General features: G+C 36.0%; 2 protein-coding genes and 1 long non-coding RNA gene across 80 annotated transcripts in view; all 3 read left to right on the top strand.

Annotated features, from left to right (window-relative positions):
• Nucleotides 1-783, top strand: part of LOC104807537 (tRNA A64-2'-O-ribosylphosphate transferase) — a 3324-nt gene extending 2541 nt beyond the window's left edge. For 2 of the 3 annotated variants that reach the window (XM_010532857.2, XM_010532856.2), the window contains exons 5-7: nt 55-163; nt 299-358; nt 436-783. In XM_010532857.2, coding sequence (XP_010531159.1) covers nt 55-163; nt 299-358; nt 436-605 — 339 coding nt within the window. In that variant the 3' untranslated portion in view covers nt 606-783. The remainder of the gene's footprint in view (nt 1-54; nt 164-298; nt 359-435) is intronic. The other variant, XM_010532858.2, reaches the window with a different exon arrangement.
• Nucleotides 784-14740: 13957 nt separating this feature from the next.
• LOC109116435 lies at nt 14741-21033 on the top strand. 35 transcript variants are annotated; one of them, XR_002023911.1, is made up of 14 exons: nt 14741-14939; nt 15529-15693; nt 15933-16018; nt 16127-16399; nt 16595-16770; nt 17261-17332; nt 17554-17643; nt 17737-17967; nt 18643-18802; nt 18943-19624; nt 19724-19836; nt 20338-20484; nt 20758-20821; nt 20921-21033. It is a non-coding gene; the product is annotated as an uncharacterized LOC109116435 (long non-coding RNA). The 35 variants fall into 35 exon arrangements; XR_002023920.1 differs by lacking the exons at nt 15529-15693; nt 15933-16018 and having other exon boundaries at nt 14745-14939; nt 18943-19059; nt 19135-19167; nt 19255-19624; XR_002023919.1 differs by lacking the exons at nt 15529-15693; nt 15933-16018 and having other exon boundaries at nt 14745-14939; nt 18943-19059; nt 19135-19167; nt 19536-19624.
• An 88-nt stretch (nt 21034-21121) lies between these two features.
• The window catches only part of LOC104807539, a 7943-nt gene continuing 5370 nt past the window's right edge, over nt 21122-23694 (top strand). For 17 of the 42 annotated variants that reach the window (XR_002023871.1, XR_002023880.1, XR_002023885.1 and 14 more), the window contains exons 1-3: nt 21122-21251; nt 21356-21421; nt 22065-23612. Coding sequence is in view for 3 of the 42 variants with exons in the window: in XM_019201847.1 (XP_019057392.1) it covers nt 22836-22877; nt 23556-23612 (99 nt within the window). In the remaining 39 variants the exon portion in view is untranslated. Of the gene's footprint in view, nt 21273-21355; nt 21422-21756; nt 21828-21857; nt 21932-22064; nt 23688-23694 lie in introns of those variants that run through there. The other 25 variants (XR_002023899.1, XR_002023901.1, XR_002023870.1 and 22 more) reach the window with 19 other exon arrangements.

Genomic DNA, 23694 nt, shown 5'->3' on the forward strand with positions numbered 1-23694 from the left:
CTCTTCCGAAATTTGCAACAATTCGAAATCATACTGCGAATTTGTGTTGTGTAGGGCTCGAAGTTTGATCGGTTTTCGATATCTAGAAACCTTCCTTCTGCAGTTAATTTTGCAAAGACTGGGCTTAGTCAGGGGAAGAAACTCTTAGTTTGTTGTCATAACGGTAAGTCTCATGCACCTTTGGAGATTTTTGAAATACATTTACTTTGGTAGGTCTTTGCCATTGCCACAAATTTTTCTCCACGAGGAAAAAACAAGAGAATTTCAATCAATGTTTTTTGTTGTTTTGTGTAACCAGGTGAAGACATTAGTGTATGTGTTTGTTTGGCCATCTTGACGTCACTCTTCAACGAGAAAGGTACACCCTTTTTTTCCTCTCGTTCTTTTGTCAATTCAAATAAAAATTTAATAGTGTAACCCTTTTTCTTTATTTAGGAGTCTTTGACGGAGGAAGTTGCTTTCGGGAGAGGAGCGTTACGAAACTGGCAATGCGGCGAAGATTGATATTCATATGCAGATACGCCGTTAACGCACGGCCATCCAGAGGAAATTTGAGGCAAGTTTTCGGCTTTCTTTCTTCTCGGAACGAAGATTCAGACGATTGAAGCAAACCTTTCGAATGTCCATTTTAGATTCGGGTTTCTCGATTTTAGAAAAATCATATCTGTAAGATTTTTGTTTGGCGGGTTCACAAAATTATTCTTTTTTCAAAGGAATTGATATTATGGGACTAAATGTTTGATAACATTTCTCTAATGGTTTATTTAGAAATAATTTATGGTATTGGAAAATTTACCTATTGATATGAATATGTTTAAAAATTATTATTAGGTACAAAGAGCAAAGGGATTATGTTTATGAATCTGATTTTTATGTAGTGGTTTGGGAGGTCCAAAACAAAGAAATTTGTCTCAATTTTCTAGAAAATGTTATAACTGGTTGAACAATCTAGAATTTGATTATAATAAGCAGGGGTTGACACAATATATATTTTTCGAGTATACCGGTAAAATCGAGTTTGGATAGTTTTACATGAATTTTAGATGGATAATACGTGAATATGCAATTTTATTTTTGTAAATGCAAAAATTATATAAATATCTTTCACATTTTCTAAATTTATAATGAATATAAATTAATATTTTTTATTTATTTTGTACCAATTTCTGTTCGAATATTGTTAACTTTCAGATATATTTTCAGATATATGCTTGATATGGGGTATTATAAAAAATACACTTACTTTGCTAAAAAGATTTCAAGGCATATCCTTCACTTGGCGAAAAAAAAAATCTTAGGACAATACATTTATAAATGTGTTCTCCCTATTATACCCTTATGCATCTTTCTTTAATTAATTGATTTGTATTTCTCTCTCTTCACGTTTTTCTTTCTGGTGTTTTTCTCTCATCATGTTTCTCTCTCTTTACGTTTCTCTCTCCCCGTGGTTCTCAATCCTCGTATACTGGTCACACTGGTCACACCGTTCAAAAAATATCCACATTGGTCACTTTCAACCTCGAATTCTTTTTTAAACCTTTTTTTGGTCGTACAATACACTCTAAAAGTTTTGAATTCTCGAAATTCGCTCAGTGTGACCAGTGCGACAATCGAGACATGCATACGTGTAAAAAAACTGGTCCAATTCATTTGATGAGGGCTAAAATAAGGTTTATACATTGTAAAACGATATAATTTCACTTTATAAGAGTGTTTCAGAGGCGGATAAAACAACAAATTTATGAACACAAAGTTACATTGGTCCAAAGTGTTTCTAAAATACTACTATCACGTATGAGATTCGTTTTATGATCATAGCTTTCGATCGGATAATGCTCATCAACTTTCGACCGTGATTTCTTTTCCTAACCTTTTCTTTGGTCATATAATATGCTCTGAAAAGTGTTGAATTCTCGAAATTTGTTTAGTGTGACCATCGGGATATGCATACTTGTGAAAACAGTGGTCCAATTCATCTGTTGAAGGCTCAAATAAGGTCTATACACTGTAAAAAGATATAATTTAACTTTATAAGAACGTTTTAGAGGCGGATAAAACAACAAATTTACGAACACAAAGTTATATTGGTCCAAAGTGTTTCTAAAACACTAATATCACTTATGAGATTCGTTTTATGATCATAGCTTTCGATCGGATAATACTCATCAACTTTCGACCGCGATTTCTTTTCCAAACCTTTTCTTTGGTCATACGTTACGCTCCGAAAGTTTTGAATTCTTGAAATTTGTTTAGTGTGACCAGTGTGACCATTGGGATATGCATACATGTGAAAATCTGGTCCAATTCATCTGTTGAAGGCTAAAATAAATTTTATACACTGTAAAAAGGTATAATATAATTTTATAAGAACGTTTTAGAGGCGGATAAAACAACAATTTTACGAACACAAAATTACTTTGGTCCAAAGTGTTTCTAAAACACTACTATCACTTATGAGATTCGTTTTATGATCACAGCTTTCGATCGGATAATGCTCATAAACTTTCGACCGCGATTTCTTTTTTGAACCTTTTCTTTGGTCATACATTACGCTTTGAAAGTGTTGAATTCTCGAAATTTATTCAGTGTGACCAGTATGACCACCGGGATATGTATACGTGTGAAAACACTGGTCCAATTCATCTATTGAAGGCTAAAATAAGGTCTATACACTGTAAAACGATATAATTTAACTTTATAATAACGTTTTAGAGGCAGATAAAACAACAAATTTTCGAACACAAAGTTACTTTGGTCCAAAGTGTTTCTAAAATACTACTATCACTTATGAGATTCGTTTTATAATCATAGCTTTCGATCGGATAATACTCATAAATTTTCGACCGCGATTTCTTTTTCGAACCTTTTCTTTGGTAAATACATTACGCTGTGAAAGTGTTAAATTCTCAAAATTTATTCAGTGTGACCAGTGTGATCATCGAGATATGCATACGTGTGAAAACATTGGTCCGATTCATCTATTGAAGGCTAAAATAAGGTCTATACACTGTAAAGCGGTATAATTTAACTTTATAATAACGTTTTAGAGGCGGATAAAACAACAAATTTCCGAACACAAAGTTACTTTGGTCCAAAATGTTTCTAAAATACTACTATCACTTATGAGATTCGTTTTATGATCATAGCTTTCGATTGGATAATGCTCATCAACTTTCGACCGCGATTTCTTTTCCGAACCTTTTCTTTGGAATACATTACGCTCTGAAAGTGTTGAATTCTCGAAATTTATTCAGTGTGACCAGTGTGACCATCGGGATATGCATACATGTGTAAACACTGGTCCAATTCATTTATTGAAGGCTAAAATAAGGTCTATACAGTGTAAAACGATATAATTTAACTTTATAATAATGTTTTAGAAGCGGATAAAATAACAAATTTCCGAACATAAAGTTACTTTGGTCCAAAGTGTTTCTAAAACACTATTATCACTTATGAGATTCGTTTTATGATCATAGTTTTCGATCGGATAATGCTCATAAATTTTCGACCGCGATTTCTTTTCCGAACCTTTTCTTTGGTCATACATTACGCTCTGAAAGTGTTGAATTCTCAAAATTTATTCAGTGTGACCAGTGTGACCATCGAGATATGCATACGTGTGAAAATACTGGTCCGATTCATCTATTGAAGGCTAAAATAAGGTCTATACACTGTAAAAAGATATAATTTAACTTTATAATAATGTTTTAGAGGCGGATAAAACAAAAAATTTCCGAACACAAAGTTACTTTGGTTCAAAGTGTTTCTAAAACACTACTATCACTTATGAGATTCGTTTTATGATCATAGCTTTCGATTGGATAATGCTCATCAACTTTCGACCGCGATTTTTTTTCCGAACCTTTGCTTTGATCATACATTACGCTTTGAAAGTGTTGAATTATCGAAATTTGTTAAGTGTGACCAGTGTGATCATCGCGATATGCATACATGTAAAAACACTGGTCCAATTCATCTGTTGAAGTTTAAAATAAGGTTTATACACTGTAAAACAGTATAATTTAACTTTATAAGAACGTTTTAGAGGCGGATAAAACAATAAATTTATAAACACAAAGTTACATTGGTCCAAGTGTTTCTAACACATTACTGTAACGATCCGAGGCCGCTACAAAATGATAGAACTATCCCCACACACCAACACGAGACCTTTTAGCATGTTTTGTCCTCACTCGCACATATTCCGGAAAGTACTTCCCAGGAGGTCACCCATCCTAAGACTACTCCAAGACTAGCACGCTTAACTTTAGAGTTCTCTCGAGATGGGCAACCGAAAATGTAGATGCATCTTGTTGTTATGAGTAGCTCAATTAATTTCTTTAAGTTATCTTAGACTGTGTAGTCTCATACCTACACAGCCCTCGGATCTCTCTCATTCCGATGCGTCTGATTCATCCCTATACCCTCTACCCAGAAGCTCGTCAGGAGCCGCCCATTGTTCATGCCTCTCGCACAGGCGATCACTCCCCGTCCTCCTACGGTATCTTGGGTTGTCACAACTACTATCATTTATGAGATTCGTTTTATGATCATAGCTTTCGATCGGATAATGCTCATCAACGTTCGACCCCGATTTCTTTTCCGAACCTTTTCTTTGGTCATACATTACACTCTGAAAGTGTTGAATTCACAAAATTCGTTCAGTATGACCAGTGTGACTAGTGTGACAAGTGTAACCATCGGAACACTAGTCACACTGTAGATTCCTTCCATATATGAACAAAGAAGTAAAATAAACTTTAACATAACATAAAATAAAATCAAAGGTTCAAATTGAAACAACTAAACCAAAGTTTAAGATGTAAAATTAAACAAAATTCAGATAAGAATATCAAAAATTATCTTGCATCAGGGGAGGAATCATCACGTCATTCAGAATCGGGAGGAAGCATGATAATGTTACCATTAGAGAAGATATCTGCGGCAATCTTCTCACAGATCGACTAGTGTGACCAGTGTGACCTGATAATATAACAATGTGACTAGTGTGACTAGTTGACCAATGTGAATTTTTATCTGTGTGACCAGTGTGACTAGTGTGACCAGTGTGACCAATGTGAATTTTTAACCATGTGACCAGTGTGACTAGTGTGATCAGATAATATAACAGTGTGACTAGTGTGACCAATGTGAATTTTTAACTGTGTGACCAGTATGACTAGTTTGACCAGTGTGACCAATGTGAATTTTTAACTGTGTGACCAGCGTGACTAATGTGACTAGATAATATAACAATGTGACTAGTGAAAAAGAAATACACTTACTTTATCTTTGAGCCACATCCTCTGATGTAAAAGATCTTTCCAGGACCTTATTTTCTCATATAATCGAGTTCTGATTTCCACAGTCGATTCGGACGATCTATCCTCATAAAATTATACAGAAGTGTCGCCTTGTTAGTGGATGTTTGGACAAAACTCTCTATCCGAAACACGTTATCTGAAACTACGGTGGGTTTCCATACAAAAACAGGACGCTTCTTGGCATTTGGTGCTACTTGTTTCTCTTGATTCACCTCTCCCACGGTGAATTCTCTAGCCGTTTCCACCTCTTCTTCTTTTTTGACTTTTTTTGTTTTTTGTTTTTTTCTTGGTTGTTCTTCTTCTTCTTCATCATCGTCTTTTATCAAAATTATTTCCACTTCTTTATTTTTTTTCTGTATTTCCGTCTGATTTACAATCGGCGGATGAAGTCTTTCTTTGATTTTTGTTCGATGGAGAACTCATTTTTGTTTGATTTATAATAATCAGAAAGTTGAGAATTGAGAATAGAGAGAATTGTTGAGAAAGACGAAATAAAGATGAAGAGAAGAGAGATAAACTTTTGAATTTTGTTTTAAAAATAATTAAATTCATGGGAAAGCGTAGAATATGGAAAAAATAACTGCCTTTCCTTATTCTTCTGCCACGTGTTGTTTTTAATAAGGCCATTTATGTCTTTTGCTCGTTTTAGTTTTTTTTTTTTTTGAAATTTTAGGGTTTTGGAGGGTATGCCATAAAGTCTTTGTAGCAAAGTAAGGGTACTTTTACTATTTTGCCGCTTGATATTCATAACTAAGGAAGGAAACGTTGGCTGATCTGCAGCAAACTTGATTTGCTCTTCAGGGCAAAGAGGTTTAACCAAATGGTATGTGCCCTCCTAGCGAACCAAAAGCGATTCTAAAGAAAAAGATATAGAAGAACATAAATGTTTCTGGTTGAACATCTTTTTTACAAAAAACTAAAGAAAACAACCATTTCCTTAAAAGAAAAAATATAAAAATAAAAAATTACAATATATATACGTATATATATAAACATACATAAATACAGCTTATATATATATACATACACATGTTTGCATATATATATAGGCTTCAAATAGATTGTATTAGAATATATATGTAGTTAAATGTTGATTTGGTTTAATGGTGATTTGGTTTAATGTGCTTTGGTTTAGTTTGGTTAGGGTTTGTTAGGATTTCTCTTTCTTTTCTTCTATTTGTATTTAAGGAACCTATGATGAATGAGAATCAAAAGAAAACATTTTTCCAAAATCTCTCTCTACTTTGAAATATCAAAAGACTGTTATAATATGGATCGATCCAACTCATCTCATCTCAAAAAATTTTAGTCTAATCTAGTATGATCCATTTTTTAACAAACCGGAAAATACTTGACTCATCCTACTTCGTTTTAGATTAAGAATCAAACGAAATATCTAACTACAGAAGCATAATTCAATTTTGGCTAATCATATAATATATATATATATATATAGAAATATGAAGAGATTGAGTCTAATATGAAGAGAATCAAAGAGTATTCATAAAATATAGACTTAATATTTTATTTATCATATTGTTTTCATATATACACGGAAGAAAATAAAGCATGAAAAGGAAAACAAACCAACAAGAAAAAAGAATACAACGGTAAAAGCAAGTAATGGAAATAAGAACAAAGAAACAAAGAAGGAATGTCGACGTGATGCATCAGGAGGAGAATATCTGATTTTATTTTGTCCATTAGCTCCCATGATCAGATTGGGGAGCTTTTGACCCACGTCTTGCATTATTATCCAACATAAATATTGTTAGAAATCTGGATATAAAAAGAAGAACAATAACAAAAAAGTAAATAGGAACCGGATTGAATACGTCTTTGAGATACAATGAAGAGAGAAGTGATCTTAGTTTGCTTTACTAAGAACACAAACACAAGAAATTGCAAGAAGAAGATGAACAAAAGGTTTTTGTGGGTGTTTTGCAAGAACAACCACAAAAGTGCTCTCAAATCTCTCAAAAACAATTTAGATCTATTCTATTTTGTGTTAGGATGTCCAGAGGTGTTAATAAACACTCCAAATGTCGAAAGGTGTGAAGAAATCGGAAGTTTTTCCCGAACGGTCGCGATTTTTCGCTCAATCCGAACTGCTCAGAAAACACGGGCTGCCCGCCCGTTTTGTCGAGCTACCCGCCCGTTTATGTCTGAATTGCTCAGAAAAAACGGGCTGCCCTCCCGGTTTTTCCGAGCTACCGCCCATTTATTTATGAGCTTTATTCCTCAGAAAAAATAGGCTGCCAGCTCATATTTTCGAGCTGCCCTCCCATTTTTTCTGAGATTACCTTTCACGTTCAAAACCGAACGTAAACTCTTTCGACGTATCCTTAACACTTAGCCAATTCATGGCTGCCCTCCCGGTTTTCCCGAGCTACCGCCCATTTATTTATGAGCTTTATTCCTCAGAAAAAATAGGCTGCCAGCTCATATTTTCGAGCTGCCCTCCCATTTTTTCTGAGATTACCTTTCACGTTCAAAACCGAACGTAAACTCTTTCGACGTATCCCTAACACTTAGCCAATTCATACCACGTCTTTTACAAGCATTTAACTCCTCCACCATACTTGTAATACACGTTAAACATGAATCCTTTTGAGAGATTCTAAATTCCCATTCATTTACTCTAAAAATACCAACAATCCTCCACCATTTTTAGAGTAAATTAAACAATGGCATATCAAGCAAATAATCATTCATCTCCACAATTCTGCGCATAAATGAAAGTGTCTTTACGATTGAACTTTCACTTAGTGTAATATACCACAATAAACTCGAATTCCGTAGGTGTCGAAAACGATTGAACCTACGTAATCCTAGTTGAGCTACCGCGTATACACACACACAGAATCAATACAATTTCTTGTACTCCTTGACACTATATCGGCCATGTGTCCATATCCCCTTCACAAGCACATAGATGTCGAGCCTCCAACATCTTGAAGCGGCCACACTTCATGCTTGCATAGGTGAATTCTTTCAAATCGTGCTCTGCAACTAAGCACTTTGTCAAAGAATTCATTAAGTATAAACAACCTCTTTACGTTGCATACCAAGATGCTTACCTCGGGATGATTCACTTTTAAGCATCTACAACCACACATTAGAGGATTTAACTCATTGAACTCAAGATCTAACGTTGTATTAGACGTTGAGTTGAGATTCCTCTAACTGTGATTTAATCAATAGGCTCAAGACCCATCCCTATTGTCATTTTGTGCAACATATTCCTTGACAAACTCTTGGTAAGAGCATCAACCAAATTTTGTTTTGTACGCACAAAATCCACCACTATGGCCCCGTCTTTTATTAGACCATTCACATAGCTATGTCGTAAACCAATATGTCTAGACTTCCCATTATACACATGGCTATATGTCTTAGCCAAAGTTGTTGCACTATCACAATGTATTGTGATAGGCGATACCGGTTTAGGCCATAATGGTATCTCGAATACCAGATTCCTTAGCCATTCTGCTTCTTTTCCCGCAGATGCTAAGGCAATGAACTCCGACGCCATCGTCGAATCGGAAATGCAAGTTTGTTTCTTGGAAGCCCAAGAAATCGCAGCTCCACCTAATAGATAAAGCCAACCACTCACCGAGGCATGATCCTCCTCGCTTGAGTTCCAACTCGCATCCGTGTATCCTTCTAACACCGAAGGTTGACCCGTGTAGCGAAGACCGTAATTTATGGTCTGTTTCAAGTATCGAAATACTCTCCGTACAGCATGCCAATGATGTACGCTTGGATTACTAGTGTACCTACTCAACTTACCAACCACGTATGCTATGTCGGGTCTAGTGCTAGTCATAGCATACATTAAGCATCCAATGACACTGGCATATTCAAGTTGAGATACCGGTTCTCCTTTGTTCGCTACCAATTTAACATTGCAGTCCATCGGTGTAGAAACAAGAGTGCTATCGTAGAGATCAAAACGTTTCAGAACTTTCTCAACGTAATGAGATTGAGAAAGTGAAATCGTACCATGATCTCTAATTATCCTAATTCCAAGGATAATATCCGCCTCTCCTAGATCTTTCATCGAAAATTTCGATGACAAGAATTCTTTTGTTTTCTTGACTTGCTCTAATTCCGTACCGAATATGAGCATGTCATCCACGTATAAGCAAATGATAACCCCATGACCATTCTCGTCAAACTTGCTATATACGCATTTGTCCGATTGATTAAGACGGAACCCGTTAGCCAATACTACCTCATCAAATTTTTGATGCCATTGTTTGGGTGCTTGTTTCAACCCGTACAATGATTTGACTAACTTACACACTTTGTGTGCTTGACCCGATAGGACAAAACCTTCCGGTTGCTTCATATACACCTCCTCTTCAAGATCACCGTTTAGGAATGTCGTCTTGACATCCATTTGGTGAATTTCCAGATTGTTTATCGATGCAAGAGCGATTAACAATCTAATGGTAGCTATTCTAGCTACCGGTGCATACGTATCAAAGAAATCGATACCTTGTTTTTGTCTAAAGCCTTGAGCTACTAGACGAGCCTTGAACTTATCAATAGTTCCATCGACTCTCATCTTCTTTTTGAAGATCCATTTGCAACCAATAGGTTTACAACCCGGAGGAGGATCTACTAAGACCCATGTGTTGTTACTCATGATGGAATCCATCTCATCATTTATCGCTTCTTTCCAGAAAGCGACATCTCGTGATTTCATCACTTCATCGAACGTTCTAGGATCTTCCTCGATATTATATACGTAAGCAAGTTGAGTCACTACCGACTCGTTTGTACCTTCCACTAAGTACATCTGAAAGTCCGAACCAAAGGACTTCTCTTTCCTTATACGTTTACCTCTACGAGGTTCACCTTGTCCGTTATCTTGATCGATTGCTCGATTACTCGAACTAGGTACATAAATAAGTGGTTTATCCACCGAAGAAAATCGACTTTCGTCGAACAATGCATCTCTCGACTCAATAACCGTGTGAACGGTAATGTAGTCGTTTGGTTCTATGACATAGAACCTATAAGCTTTGCTATGTAAAGCATAACCAATGAAGATGCATTCTACTCCTCGATCACCCAAAGTCTTTCTCTTTGGTTCTGGAACTTTTACAATTGCCCGACAACCCCAAATCCGAAAATAATTCAGATTTGGTTTTCTCTTGTACCATAGTTCATATGGGGTAACCTTGTTCCTTTTCGATGGAACTCGGTTTAAAATATAACAAGCCGTTAACATGGCTTCACCCCAAAATCTCTCGCTTAACCCCGAATATGAAAGCATGGAATTAACCCTTTCTTTCAAGACCCTATTTTTCCTTTCCGCTACACCGTTTTGTTGCGGTGTGTATGGCGCGGTGGTTTCATGAATCACTCCTACAGATTCAAAATATGTTGGATCATAGTATTCCCCTCCCCTATCTGTCCTAAGCTTTTTTAGCTTAACCCCGAGTTGTAACTCAACTTCGGATTTGTATGCCCTAAACCTATCTAGAGCTTCATCTTTAGCATGCAACAAAAATACACAGCAATAACGTGTGGAGTCTTCAATAAAAGTCGCTACGTATTTTTTGTTACCTAGAGACGGAGTTCCATGCAAATCACATAAGTCACTATGAACGAACTCTAAAAGTTCTGAACTCTGTTCTACGCTAGCAAACGAATTACGAGTTATTTTCGTTTTCATGCAAGTTATACACTTATCTTCTTTCATGGCACATAGTGGAATTAAGTCCATCTTTGACATAAGATTTATCCGTTTATAGTGAACATGTCCTAATCTAGCATGCCATAATGTAGAAACATTTGAATCAACAACATACAAAGAAGAAGTGCAAACTTTATTGATACTTAGTTTAAACATATCATTACATAGATAACCCTGCTCCACAAACACTCCTCCTTTAGAGAGGATAAACTTATCAGCCTCAAAGACCATCTTGTAGCCAAATCGATTAAGTACACAACCCGACACTAGATTTCTCCTTACATCCGGAGCAAAAAGAACTTCCCTAAGGGTTAATGTCTTTCCGGATGTAAGCAACAACTCTACTTGCCCCTTTCCTTGGACCTTAACCGTTGAGTTGTTTCCCATGTAAAGAACGCTTCCATCTTCTACGACTTCTAGAGTCTTGAAGAGCTCACGTTCTTTACAAATATGTCGAGTTGCTCCTAAATCGATCCACCATGATTGGTCACCCTCCTGAACATGATTTAACTCGTAAATCATAGCAACAAAATTCACATCCGAATTCGTCAAGTAACAACTATTGTTACCTTGAGTGTATTGGTCAAGGGCTTTATTTCCTTGACCATGAGCACTCTTCTTCTCGTGTTTACTCTTCCACGAGTAGCAATCCCGTTTGAAGTGTCCTGGTTTATTGCAAAACCAACAAGTCGCACTCGACTTTGACTTCTTCTTAGGATTGCCTTTGAAGGGTTTCTTTCCTTGTCTTTTGGCTCCACGTTTCTCATCCTCTACAATATTCATTGTAGTAGGAGGAGAAACGCCTTTCCCATCTTGTATCCGGAGATCCTCCTCGATGCGAAGATGTGTTCCCAATTGTTCAAGAGACATATCCTCTTTTTTGTGTTTCAGGAAACGCTTGACATCCTTCCAACTCGGTGGAAGTTTGTCAACAATGGATGAAACTTTGATGGCTTCATCCATCTGCAGTTTGTGTTGTACGAATTGACTCAAGATCCTTTGTAGTTCATGGAATTGCTCCATGACCGACCTCGAGTCCACCATCTTGTAAGAGTTAAAACTACTTACAAGAAATCTCTTGCTAGAGGCATCGTCAGAGACGTACTTAGCCTCCAGCGAATCCCACAAGGCTTTGGTCGTATCCATGTATTGATAAACATCAAAAAGTTCATCGGATATACCGTTAAGGATGTGGCCGCAACACACGTAGTTATCGTTGTCCCATTTGTTCCGTGCACGAGCCGCTGCCAATGTCTCCTCTTCGGTTTCTTCCGGCCTAGGAGTGCTTATCACGTAGACGACGTTCAACGTCGTCAGGAGGAAATGCATCTTTTTCTGCCACCTTCGGAATCTCACGCCCTCGAATTTATCGAGTTTATGAAAGTCTATGGTAAGACCTCTCACAGAAGTAGTCATCCTCGAGTGGATAACGTTTTTAGATTGTTAGAAATCTGGATATAAAAAGAAGAACAATAACAAAAAAGTAAATAGGAACCGGATAACTCTTCAAGGCGTGATACACTTTCCTAAAAACGTTATTCCGTCATATACGAGCAAAGGACTTTCCGGAATACGTCTTTGAGATACAATGAAGAGAGAAGTAATCTTAGTTTGCTTTACTAAGAATACAAACACAAGAAATTGCAAGAAGAAGATGAACAAAAGGCTTTTGTGGGTGTTTTGCAAGAACAACCACAAAAGTGCTCTCAAATCTCTCAAAAACAATTTAGATCTATTCTATTTCGTGTTAGGATGTCCAGGGGTGTTAATAAATACTCCAAATGTCGAAAGGTGTGAAGAAATCGGAAGTTTTTTCTGAACGGTCGCGATTTTTCGCTCAATCCGAACTGCTCAGAAAAAACGGGCTGCCCGCCCGTTTTGTCGAGCTACCCGCCCGTTTATGTCTGAATTGCTCAGAAAAAATGGGCTGCCCTCCCGGTTTTTCCGAGCTACCGCCCATTTATTTATGAACTTTATTCCTCAGAAAAAACAGGCTGCCAACTCATATTTTCGAGCTGCCCTTCCATTTTTTCTGAGATCACCTTTACGTTCAAAACCGAACGTAAACTCTTTCGACGTATCCTTAGCACTTAGCCAATTCATACCACGTCTTTTACAAGCATTTATCTCCTCTACCATACTTATAATACACGTGAAACATGAATCCTTTTGAGAGATTCTAAATTTCCATTCATTTACTCTAAAAATCAACAAATATTAGGCCTTCTTCATATCATAGCATCATGTCGTGTCTAAATGTGTTTCTTCATGCATGTTCGTCAATTTCTTCCGAGTTTTCATGCACGTTGTAAAGCTATCATTTAAATTTCTTCCGAGTTTTTATGCTTGTCAAATTCAGGGAAAAATTCCTAAAAAACCTTTAACTTGCAAAAAAAATATATATATATAAATAAACCTTCAACTTGTAAAGTTATCATTTAAACCTCAAACTTGCAACATGTAATTGAATAAAATCTCGAACTTGTAAATTGTTGCTCTAATAACCCGTTGATCGGTTTGACCACAATTTCAAATGATCGAAAAATTGATGTCAGCATATCCACATAACCAGTTTTAAATGATTTTTTGCCACATCAGTATTTTTTGGGTCGAAATTTAATCCGGTTTTGGATCAAAAAATCATTGAAAGTTGTTTACGTAGATACACTGACATCATTGTGGTCAAACCGGTCAACGAATTATTAGAGTAACAATTTGCAAGTTCGAGATTTTATTTAGTTACATATTGCAAGTTTGAGATTTAAATGACAACTTTACAAGTTGAAGGGTTTATTTGTATATTTTTTTACAAGTTCGAGGTTTGTTATGATTTTTTTCCAACTCGATATTATTCCCAACACGTGATGATGTGGCCAATGGCGATATTCCCATCCAATTTTTAACGATGTTAGGTTTGCGTGAGTTTTTGATAAAAATTACAAAAAATATAAAAATAAAAAATAATAATATATATACGTATATATATAAACGTACATAAATACAACTTATATATACATACATATTTAAACATATATACATATACATATAAAGTGGTGGACCCAAAATATTTTATAAATGGGATCACTAATGTATATACATATAAATTTATAAGTATAAACTTAATTTTATTGGGGGAAATATAATAAAATTTTATAAAATTTATGAAGAAAACAATTTTTTTACAAACTATCGATCAAGTGGGTCCACCATCAAAAGTCGATAGGAAGCCGAGTGATGAATTCAATTATTCTGTCTTACCAAAATGAATGAATTGAAGAGTGCCTCCGATTCCAGTTTGGATTTGGCTCTTGGCAGTGACATTCAAACCAAGATTTTCCGGTACAGACAAATCGGGGATGCAAGATTAGACCGGTTAAGGAAAAAGACAATTAGACGTTAATCTATTCCACATGCAGGGGGCTTACGTGTGCGGATTTTGGCTCTTGGCAGTGACACGTGTTCCGAGACAGGTGGTGATATGACAACGATTTTGGAATACCCACCTCTAAAACTAAATGATTCTGATTTTAGATTTTAAAATTTGATTTTTAATCTAAGGTATTTGGGGTTTAAATGGTAAACGGGTATATCAAAGTATAAAAATACAGGAAGAAATTTGATAATAATAAAAAAAAAACAATTTTGAATTTAAGGGAATTTCACATAAAAATATAGGACGAAATTGTAAATTTGTTTTAAATAAAAGTCTTACATGCAACGGTCATAAACCCACCCTCCGTATTCCCAAAATTCCCTTTCATCATCGACACTTTTTGATTCCTCTCTTCTCCGGAGGCGATTTTGCTCTAAAGCTCATGGCTACTTCTCGTGGAGTGGCCACTTCAAGGGACGTTCAAGCTATCGTCTCTAAACTGTCGTCGGATAAAGCCAAGAGTGGTGAAGTAAGCCGTTTTCTCCTTTTTTCGTTTCAAAATTAGCATTTCGTCATCGCTTTGCTCCGTTTCCTTTTTCTTGTCTTTGACTTCTTCTCTAGGGCTTCTGGGTTTGGTGATCGGATTGTGGGGAAAATCTGTCATATGGTTCGTTTGTGGGTTTCTTTGTAGTTTCAAAGAAAATTCTGGATATACGTGAGGAAAGATAGAATCTTGAACTGCATTAGCCCTCGATTCTCCTTTTTCTATATGCGGGTTTGGTTTAAATTGCCACCGCATCTCGATTACCTTGTCTTTTTGTTTTAGTTTCCCAGAATATACAAGAATCGGAAAAAGAAAATGGTATTTTCTTGTAACAAAAAATTGGCTCTTTGTATATTCTATGATTTCGATTCTAGTCAAGATTTCGTGATAGTTTTTAATGTATCATCTTGATATAACTTCAAATGTCCTTTTATTTTTATTTTTCCAAACGTGGATAAACGTTTAGAATATCTTGCTACCTCTTCAACAATGAAGTTGTTAGAGTTCCACCCATAACTCAACTAATACAGCTCTGTGGCTATACATCGTGTAACTCACAAAGTTGCTTTCACAGCTTTGATTAAGGTGTATGTGGTCACAGTCTCTAAGTACCGCACAGCAAATTCATAGCTACTGAGGCTTCCAGGGAAGACAAAAATATTAAAACTGTATTTGCAGACATGGTTTGACATTCAGACAATGAAGTTGTTGATGCTGTTTGGACTCTTGTCCATATTAGGTTGGTTGTGTCTTTCTTTATCCTTTAAGGTTTGCCTGTTCTTGTTTCTAAAAAAGGATACAAGTCTCTTCCTCCGTTGTTTTGAATGGAGGTTTGTATTGGGGATCCACAGATTGTTGTTTTCCAGCTTCCTAGTAAGCTAGGCTTGTTTCATGGTTCTCTCAATGAGTCGTGATATTGGTTCAAAATTCAGATCCTGTGCTGATAATGTCATATCTGATATAAACCTTACTGTGCAGGTGAAAGTTTTACATCACAAACCCTTCAGACGAGTTTTGCTATTCTTTGTTGGCTCAAATTTGGTGGTTGTGCTAAATTTTTTAATGTGTGGCCAGAACCTGCTTCGCTTGGTTGCAATGAATTTTGTAGTAGTCTCTCTCTAGCATCTGTTGATACATCTTTACTGGTGGGATTTTGTACCTTGTGCTTTCAGGTGGAGTACATCATTGATCTCGGGGACTGTAATGCTGTTCACATACACATTGATCAAGCCACCTCAAAAATTGTTCACAAAGATCTCGGAGTTGACTTTGATCAAGGATGAAAGCCCAAAACTCCTTAATGATGCCTTCTGCCTTCCTTAATTCATGCTTTAAATAAATAATTTTAGTTAAGTTTCTATTCTATTCAGCTTTTTCCTGATTTGACAGGTTCCGTTCAGGTTAACAAGTGACATAATTGATGGCGTGGACGACTTTTTTTAAATGTATTTTTACTTGCTTACTAATCGACTCTTTGTTTTTATTCGTTTCATCCTCTAATTCTTCATCTCTTTATTGACACGGTAAACATTTTTGGATGTTCATGGTACATATTTATTTTTATTTAGTGATGATTTGATCAGAAAATTGTTGTGTTCTTTATCATACTTACTCTCATAACCTTTCTTGTTGTGTTGCAGTTCATAGTAGATATGCAGTACAAAATTTCAGCCGCATGTCTCTATCAGCATACCCGTCATCATTTGGCTACCCTTGAAGTGCTTACTTGTATTTTTGGTTATAGAGCTTCAGTTCCGAGTTCCTTCAAGTGCACAGAATCCCAGATATTTTTTTTCTTCTGTTTTTTAACTTTGAGGTATCTGATGATATTCTTAGTTTTTCTTTTTCTCCACGTGTTATTTTTGTAGTTTTTGGTCTCATCTCATTATTGGTGACGTGCTGCATCAAAACTACACTTGTAGACACGGTTTGGCATTCAGACAATGAAGTTGTTGTTGCTATTTGGACTCTTGTCCATTTGTCTGCCTCAAATGAAGCAAGTAGTATTAGATTGGTTGTCTTTTTTTTTTTTTTTTTTTTTTTTTTTTCTTTTTTTTTTTTTTTTTGCATCCTTGGTGTCTTTTTTCTTTTTTAAGGTTTACCTGTCCATTTTTTTTTATAAAAAAATACAAGTCTCATCCTCCATTGTTTTGAACGTAGGTTTGTATTGGGGATCCACATAGTGTAGTTTTCCAGCTTCCTATGACGCTAGGCTTGTTTCATGGTTCTCAATCAATGAGACGTGATATTGGTAATTCTGATCTTGTGCTGATAATGTCATATCTGATATAAACCTTTCTGTGCAGCTGAAAATTTTGATGAGATACCTTCTCGACGGATCCTTAAAGATCATAGGTGTTACATCACAAACTTTTCGGGTGAGTTCTGCTATTCTTTGTTGGCTCAGATTTGGTGGCTGTGCTAGATTTTTCTAAATGCGTGGCCAGAACCTGTTTTGCTTGGTTGCAATGAATTTGTAGTAGTCTCTCTCTAGTCTCTAGCAACTGTTGATACATCTTCACTAGTGGGATTTTGTACCTTGTGCTTTCAAGTGGGGTTAATCGTTGATCGTGGGGATTGTCATGTCGTGAATATCTAGATTGATCAAGCCACAACATAAGTTCTCCACGAAGATCTCGGAGTTGACTTTGATCAAGCCACAACATAAGTTCTCCACAAATATATAATTGTACCTAAGTTTCTATCCTATTCAGTTTTTTCCGGATTTGCCATTTTCCGTTCAGGTTAACAAGTGACATAACTGATGGCGTGTGTGTAACAGGTGATGAAGGCGTGTTCTGGAGATGTTGTTAGTCGGTTATGTGGAAAAATAAAAAGGTGTTGGTCATGATTGTTGAAATAAATTGAACTGAACTACTATCCGGGGCGGAAAGTAAAAATATGAATAGGATACCGAATACATAAATCAAAATCCATCTAATTGCAGGTTTTTATACATGATCCTCTCTACCAATGGGCCTTGTCCCTCTTGAAGGCTTTGCAAAGGCAAAAGGTACTTCTTATCCTTAAATATGTTTTTGATAGTAAAAGAAGATATCACAATGCATGTGCATGCTTCCTTTGTGTGAAAGGTTACGTAGACTAGAGAACCTCATTTTAGATGATTTGCCGGGTGAAAAATGCCAGCAAAAAAGACTCTATATGGTATTAGTTATGTATTCTTACTTGTATTTGTAAGTTGGATCCTGCTAGGTGTTCAAGAAATTATTTCTCCAGTTCTTTGTAAATTAGTCCCATTCTTCCTGATTCTCTAGAAAGCATGTTTTATGAATTACTTCAATTGAATCGCATAAGCTTTTTGGGGTGTGCTGCTTTTTGTTTTGTTCGGACTTATTGCAACAGTATCAATCAGGATCTTCTTGTATTCTTGTTTGAAGTCATCTGTGTGATCTTTTGTAGGTACTTTGTGTAGTTTTATTTTGATATAAGGTGGAAATTTGCTCGCCAATGTAAAAGCTGCTAGAAACTTGCTCACCAATGTACATATGTAACAATGTCTGTTTTTTCTTCATTTTTGGTGTATCATAGAGTTCTGAACTCTGCTAGTTTTAGGTGTTCATATCATGGTCTATTGTGGGCTTTGGGTAAGCCTCTGATGAATATTTTTATGTTTATGCAGTAGGATCATTTTACACTGTGTTTCTTATCAGCTCATTTTTTTTGACAGGTGAAACAAATGGTGGAAATCTGATAATCTTGTTGAACTTAAAAAAAGGAGAGAGGTCTGATAATCTTTAGAAGTAGTTTTTGTTATCCTTTTTGCGGAGCCCAAAGAACATTTCTGAAGCATAGATTAAACTCTTTCTCTGCAGGATACCGATAAAAAGGTAACTTTACCAAGAGAAATCCGTAGTATTAATCAGTTTAGTGAAGAATGAGGAATGTTTTTCAAAGGACCTTACAATATTTTTTTTCCATTTACAATTTCTTTAAAGTTTCTAACATGCACTGTTTTATATGTTTTCAGGTGGCTAATGTTTGTTTCATTTGTTCTATTGCTTCCTGTGTACAGAACCTGCATCTCTTTTTTCCCGGTAAACTGTTGCATGTGCCATTCAAAAATAGTGGACGACATTCTTGAAGTGTAAAATTACTTGCTCACTAATCGACTTTTTGTTTTTTATTCATCTCGTTCACTACTTTATCTCTGTATTGACAGGATCAACAATTTTCCGCAGATAGGGTGTTCATGGTACATATTTGTTTTTATTTAGTGTTGATTTGATCAGAAAGTTGTTGTGTTGTTTAACATACTTACTCTCATAACCCTTTCCTGTAGTTTTACGATTCATTGTAGAAGTCCAGTATAAAACTTCAGCCGCATTTCGCCATCGGCATACCCTTCATCTTTTGGCTGCACTTGAAGTGCTTACCTGTATTCTTTGTCATAGAGCTTCAGTTCCTATTTCCTTCAACTGCTTAGAATCCCAGATATTTTTCTGTTTTTTTACCTAATGAGGTCTGTTTGAGATCTGATGATATTCTTAGTATTTTCTTTTTCTCCACGTGTTTTTTTTGTCTCATTATTGGTGCACGCTGCATCAACTGGGCCATCTCTAGCTTTGAATTTGCTCCACAAGGTTGATGCAAATTCGTCTCTTTATGATGATGTCAGAGTAGGTGTTCTACACGCAGAGTTAAAAATTCTGGTAAAGAAGTGCTATGTTTGGTTCCGCTGCATGGAGATCTTATTGCAGCTAATATATTGTAAGAATTGTCGAGAGATTTACTTTTTCTTTTTTGTCCAGCCTTATCAAGATTTGGAGCCTTTCCTTGGCATGGACATTTTTAGAGTCGTGTCGTCCACAAATTTCTGGTTGGGTTACGCGGAGTCTATTCTCCATGGAATCATCTGTTCAAGGTAGGTCCCTGTATTTCACATGAGTATGTTTTTCTTTACACTCGAGCACTAAAATGCAATGAGAAAATGTGAAATTATGTCGGGAATAGATCCTTACATTTTAAATAGGAGTCTTTGGTTTTGCTTATCTGAAAACAAAAAATATCAATAGAAAGAAAAATATCGGCTTGTTCCACTTCTTTTGTTCCTCTATTAAATCCTTTGCCTTTTTTATCATTTCTACTATGGGTCTGCATGGTTACCTGCACTGTTTAATGAAGCTTCTATGTTACTGTGATGGATAAAGATTGTGTTCTACTTTTTTTCCACGAGTTAATTCAGGATGACAGAGATTGTTGTCTTTTAATTGATATTGATATGTCTGCTACCTCTCTGCAACAATTAAGTTGATAGAGTTTCACCCATAACTCAAGTTACTCAACTCGTGCAGTTCTGTGGCTATATGTTATGTAAATAACAAAGTTGCTTTCACTGCTTTGATTAATGTGAATGTGATTGCAGTCTCCAAGCACTGCACAACAAGTTCATTGCTATTGAAGTTTCCAGGGACTATTAAAAATGCACTTGCAGACTCGGTTTGCGATTCTGACAATGAAGCTGTTGATGCTGTTTGGACTCTTGTCCATTTGTCTGCGCCAAATGAAGCAGGTAGTATTAGATTGGTTGTGTCTTATTTTGCATTCTTGGTGTCTTTTCCTTTTCCTTTAAGGTTTACCTGTTCTTTTTTTAATAAAAAAATACAAGTCTCATCCTCCGTCGTTTTGAAGGCAGGTTTGTATTGGGGATCCACAGAGTGTTGTTTTCCAGCTTCCTAGGACGTTAGGCTTGCTTCGTCGTTCTTTGTCAATGAGTCGTGATATTGGTTAAAAATTCTGATATTGTGCTGATAATGTCATATCTGATGTAAATATGATGGTGCAGGCTGTGCAGCTGACCTTCTCGACGAATCCATAAAGATCATAGATGTTGCATCACAAGCCTTCGGGTGAGTTTTGCTATTTATTGTTGGCTCAAATTTGGTGGCTGTGCTAAATTTCTAAATACGTGGCCAGAACCTGTTTTGCTTGGTTGCAATGAATTTCAGGTGGGGTACACCGTTGATCTTTGGGACTGTCATGCCATGAATATTTTGATTGATCAAGCCTCAACATAAGTTCTCCACAAAGATCTCGGAGTTGACATTGAACAAGGATTAAAGGCCAGGATTCCTTAACGATGCCTTCTGCTTTCATTAGTTCATGCTTTAGTGAAACAATTGTACTAAAGTTTCTGTTATATTCAGCTTTTTCCTGATTTGACAGGTTTCGTTCAAGTTTACAAGTGTCATAATTGATGCCATGGGTGTCACAGGAGTTGAACGCGTGTTCAGGAGATGTTTTGAAGAAACTTAGTCGGTGATGTGGACCAACGAAGAGGTGTTGCTCACGACTGTTGAAGTAAATCGAAATGAACCACTATCCGGAAAGTTAAAATATGATTAGAATCCGGAATACATAAATCAAAATCCATCTAATTGCAGGTTTGTATACATGATCCACTCTGCCAATGGGCCTTGTCCTCTTGAAGGCTATACAAAGGAAAAAAGGTACATTTTATCCTTAAATATGTTTTTGATTGTAAAAGAAGAAAACACAATGCATTTGCATGCTTCCTTTGTGTGAAGGTTACGTAGACTAGAGAACCTCATTTCATATGATTGGCCGGGTGAAAAATGCTAGCAAAAAGACTCTGCTTGGTTTTAGTTATGTATTCTTACTCGTATTAGTAAGTCGAATCCTGGTAGGTATACAAGAAATTAATTCTCCGGTTCTTTGTAAATTAGTCCCATGCTTCCTGATTTCACTAGAAGGAATGTTTTATGGATTAATTCAATTGAATCACATAAGCTTTGTCAAGTGTGCTGTTTTTTGTTTTGTTCAGATTTATTGCAACCGTATAAATCGGGATCGTCTTGTATTCTTTTTTGAAGTCGTCTGTGCGAACTTTCGTAGGTAATTTGTGTAGTTTTATTTCGATATCAGGTGGACCATGCCTTCTTTCTCTCTAGATAAAAAAGCTGCTAGAAATTTGCTCGACAATGTACCTATGTAACAATGTATGTTTTTTCCTCATCTTTGGTGTATCGAAGAGTTCTGAACTCTGCTAGTTTTAGGTGTTCATATGATGATCTGTTGTGGGCTTTGGGTACATCTCTGATGATTATTTTTTTTGTTTTTTTGTTTATGCAGTAGGATCATTTGACAGTGTTTCGTATCAGCTCATTGTTTTGTCAGGTGAAAAAAATGGTGGAAATCTATATTAAGCTTGTTGAACATAAATAAAGGAGATAGGTTTGATAATTCTTTAGAAGTAATATTTGTTATCCTTTTTGCGGAACCCAAAGAACATTTTTGAAACATAGATTAAGCTCTTTCTCTTGGGGATACCGATAAAAAGGTAACTCTATCAAGAGAAATCCGTAGTGTTAATCAGTTTAACGAAGAATGAGGAATGAATAAACTTGTATTTTCTATCGCTTCAATTTTCTTTGAGATCCTAGTTTCAGAGGACCTTACAATCTTTTTTTTCCAATTACAATTTGTTTAAAGGTTCTAACATGCACTGTTTGATATGTTTTTCAGGTGGCTAATGTTTGTTTCATTTGTTCTATTGGTTCCTGTGTACAGAACCTGCATATCTCTTTTTTCCCAGTAAACTGTTGCACGTGCCATCCAGTTGCTAGTTCCTTCAACTGCACAGATTCCTTGATATTTTTTTCTGTTTTATACCTAATGAGGTCTGTTTGAGATTTGATGATGTTCTTAGTATTTTTACCTAATTCTGGTAAAGAAGCGCTATGTTTGGTGTCACAGGAGTTGAACGCGTGTTCAGGAGATGTTGTGAAGAAACTTAGTCAGTAACTGAACCACTATCCGGAAAGTAAAAATATGAATAGGATACCGAATACATAAATCTAAACCTATCTAATTGAAGGTTTTTATACATGATCCTCTCTACCAATGGGCCTTGTCCCTCTTGAAGGCTTTGCAAAGGCAAAAAAGGTACTTCATATCTTTAAATATGTTTTTGATGGTAAAAGAAGAAAATACAATGCATGTGCATGCTTCCTTTGTGTGAAGGTTACGTAGACTAGAGAACCTCATTTTACATGATTTGCCGGGAGAAAAATGCCAGCAAAAAAGACTCTATATGGTATTAGTTATGTATTCTTACTTGTATTAGTAAGTTGGATCCTTCTTGGTGTACAATAAATTATATCTCCAGTTCTTTGTAAATTAGTCCCATGCTTTCTGATTTCACTAGAAGGCATGTTTTATGAATTACTTCAATTGAATCCCATAAGCTTTTTCTGGTGTGCTTTTGTTTTGTTCGGATTTATTGCAACCGTATCAATCAGGATCTTCTTGTATTCTTGTTTGACGTCATCTGTGTGAACTTTCGTAGGTAATTTGTGTAGTTTTATTTCGATATCAGGTGGACCATGCCTCCTTTCACTCGGGAAAAAAAAGCTGCTAGAAATTTGCTCGCCAATGTACATATGTAACAATGTCTGTTTTTTCCTCATCTTTGGTATATCACAGCATTCTGAACTCTGCTAGTTTTAGGTGTTCATATGATGGCCTATTGTGGGTTTTGGGTAAGTCTCTGATGAATATTTTTATGTTTATGCAGTTGGATCGTTTTACCCTGTGTTTTGTATCATATCATTTTTTTGTCAGGTGAAACAAATCGCGGAAATTTATATTAAGCTTGTTGAGCTTAAAAAAAGGAGAGAGGTTTGATAATTCCTTAGAAGTGGTATTTGTTATCCTTTTTGTGGAGCCCAAAGAACATTTCTGATGCATAGATTACACTCTT

The sequence above is a fragment of the Tarenaya hassleriana genome, unplaced genomic scaffold (assembly GCF_000463585.1).
Source record: "Tarenaya hassleriana unplaced genomic scaffold, ASM46358v1 Cleome13, whole genome shotgun sequence".
NCBI lineage: Eukaryota > Viridiplantae > Streptophyta > Magnoliopsida > Brassicales > Cleomaceae > Tarenaya > Tarenaya hassleriana.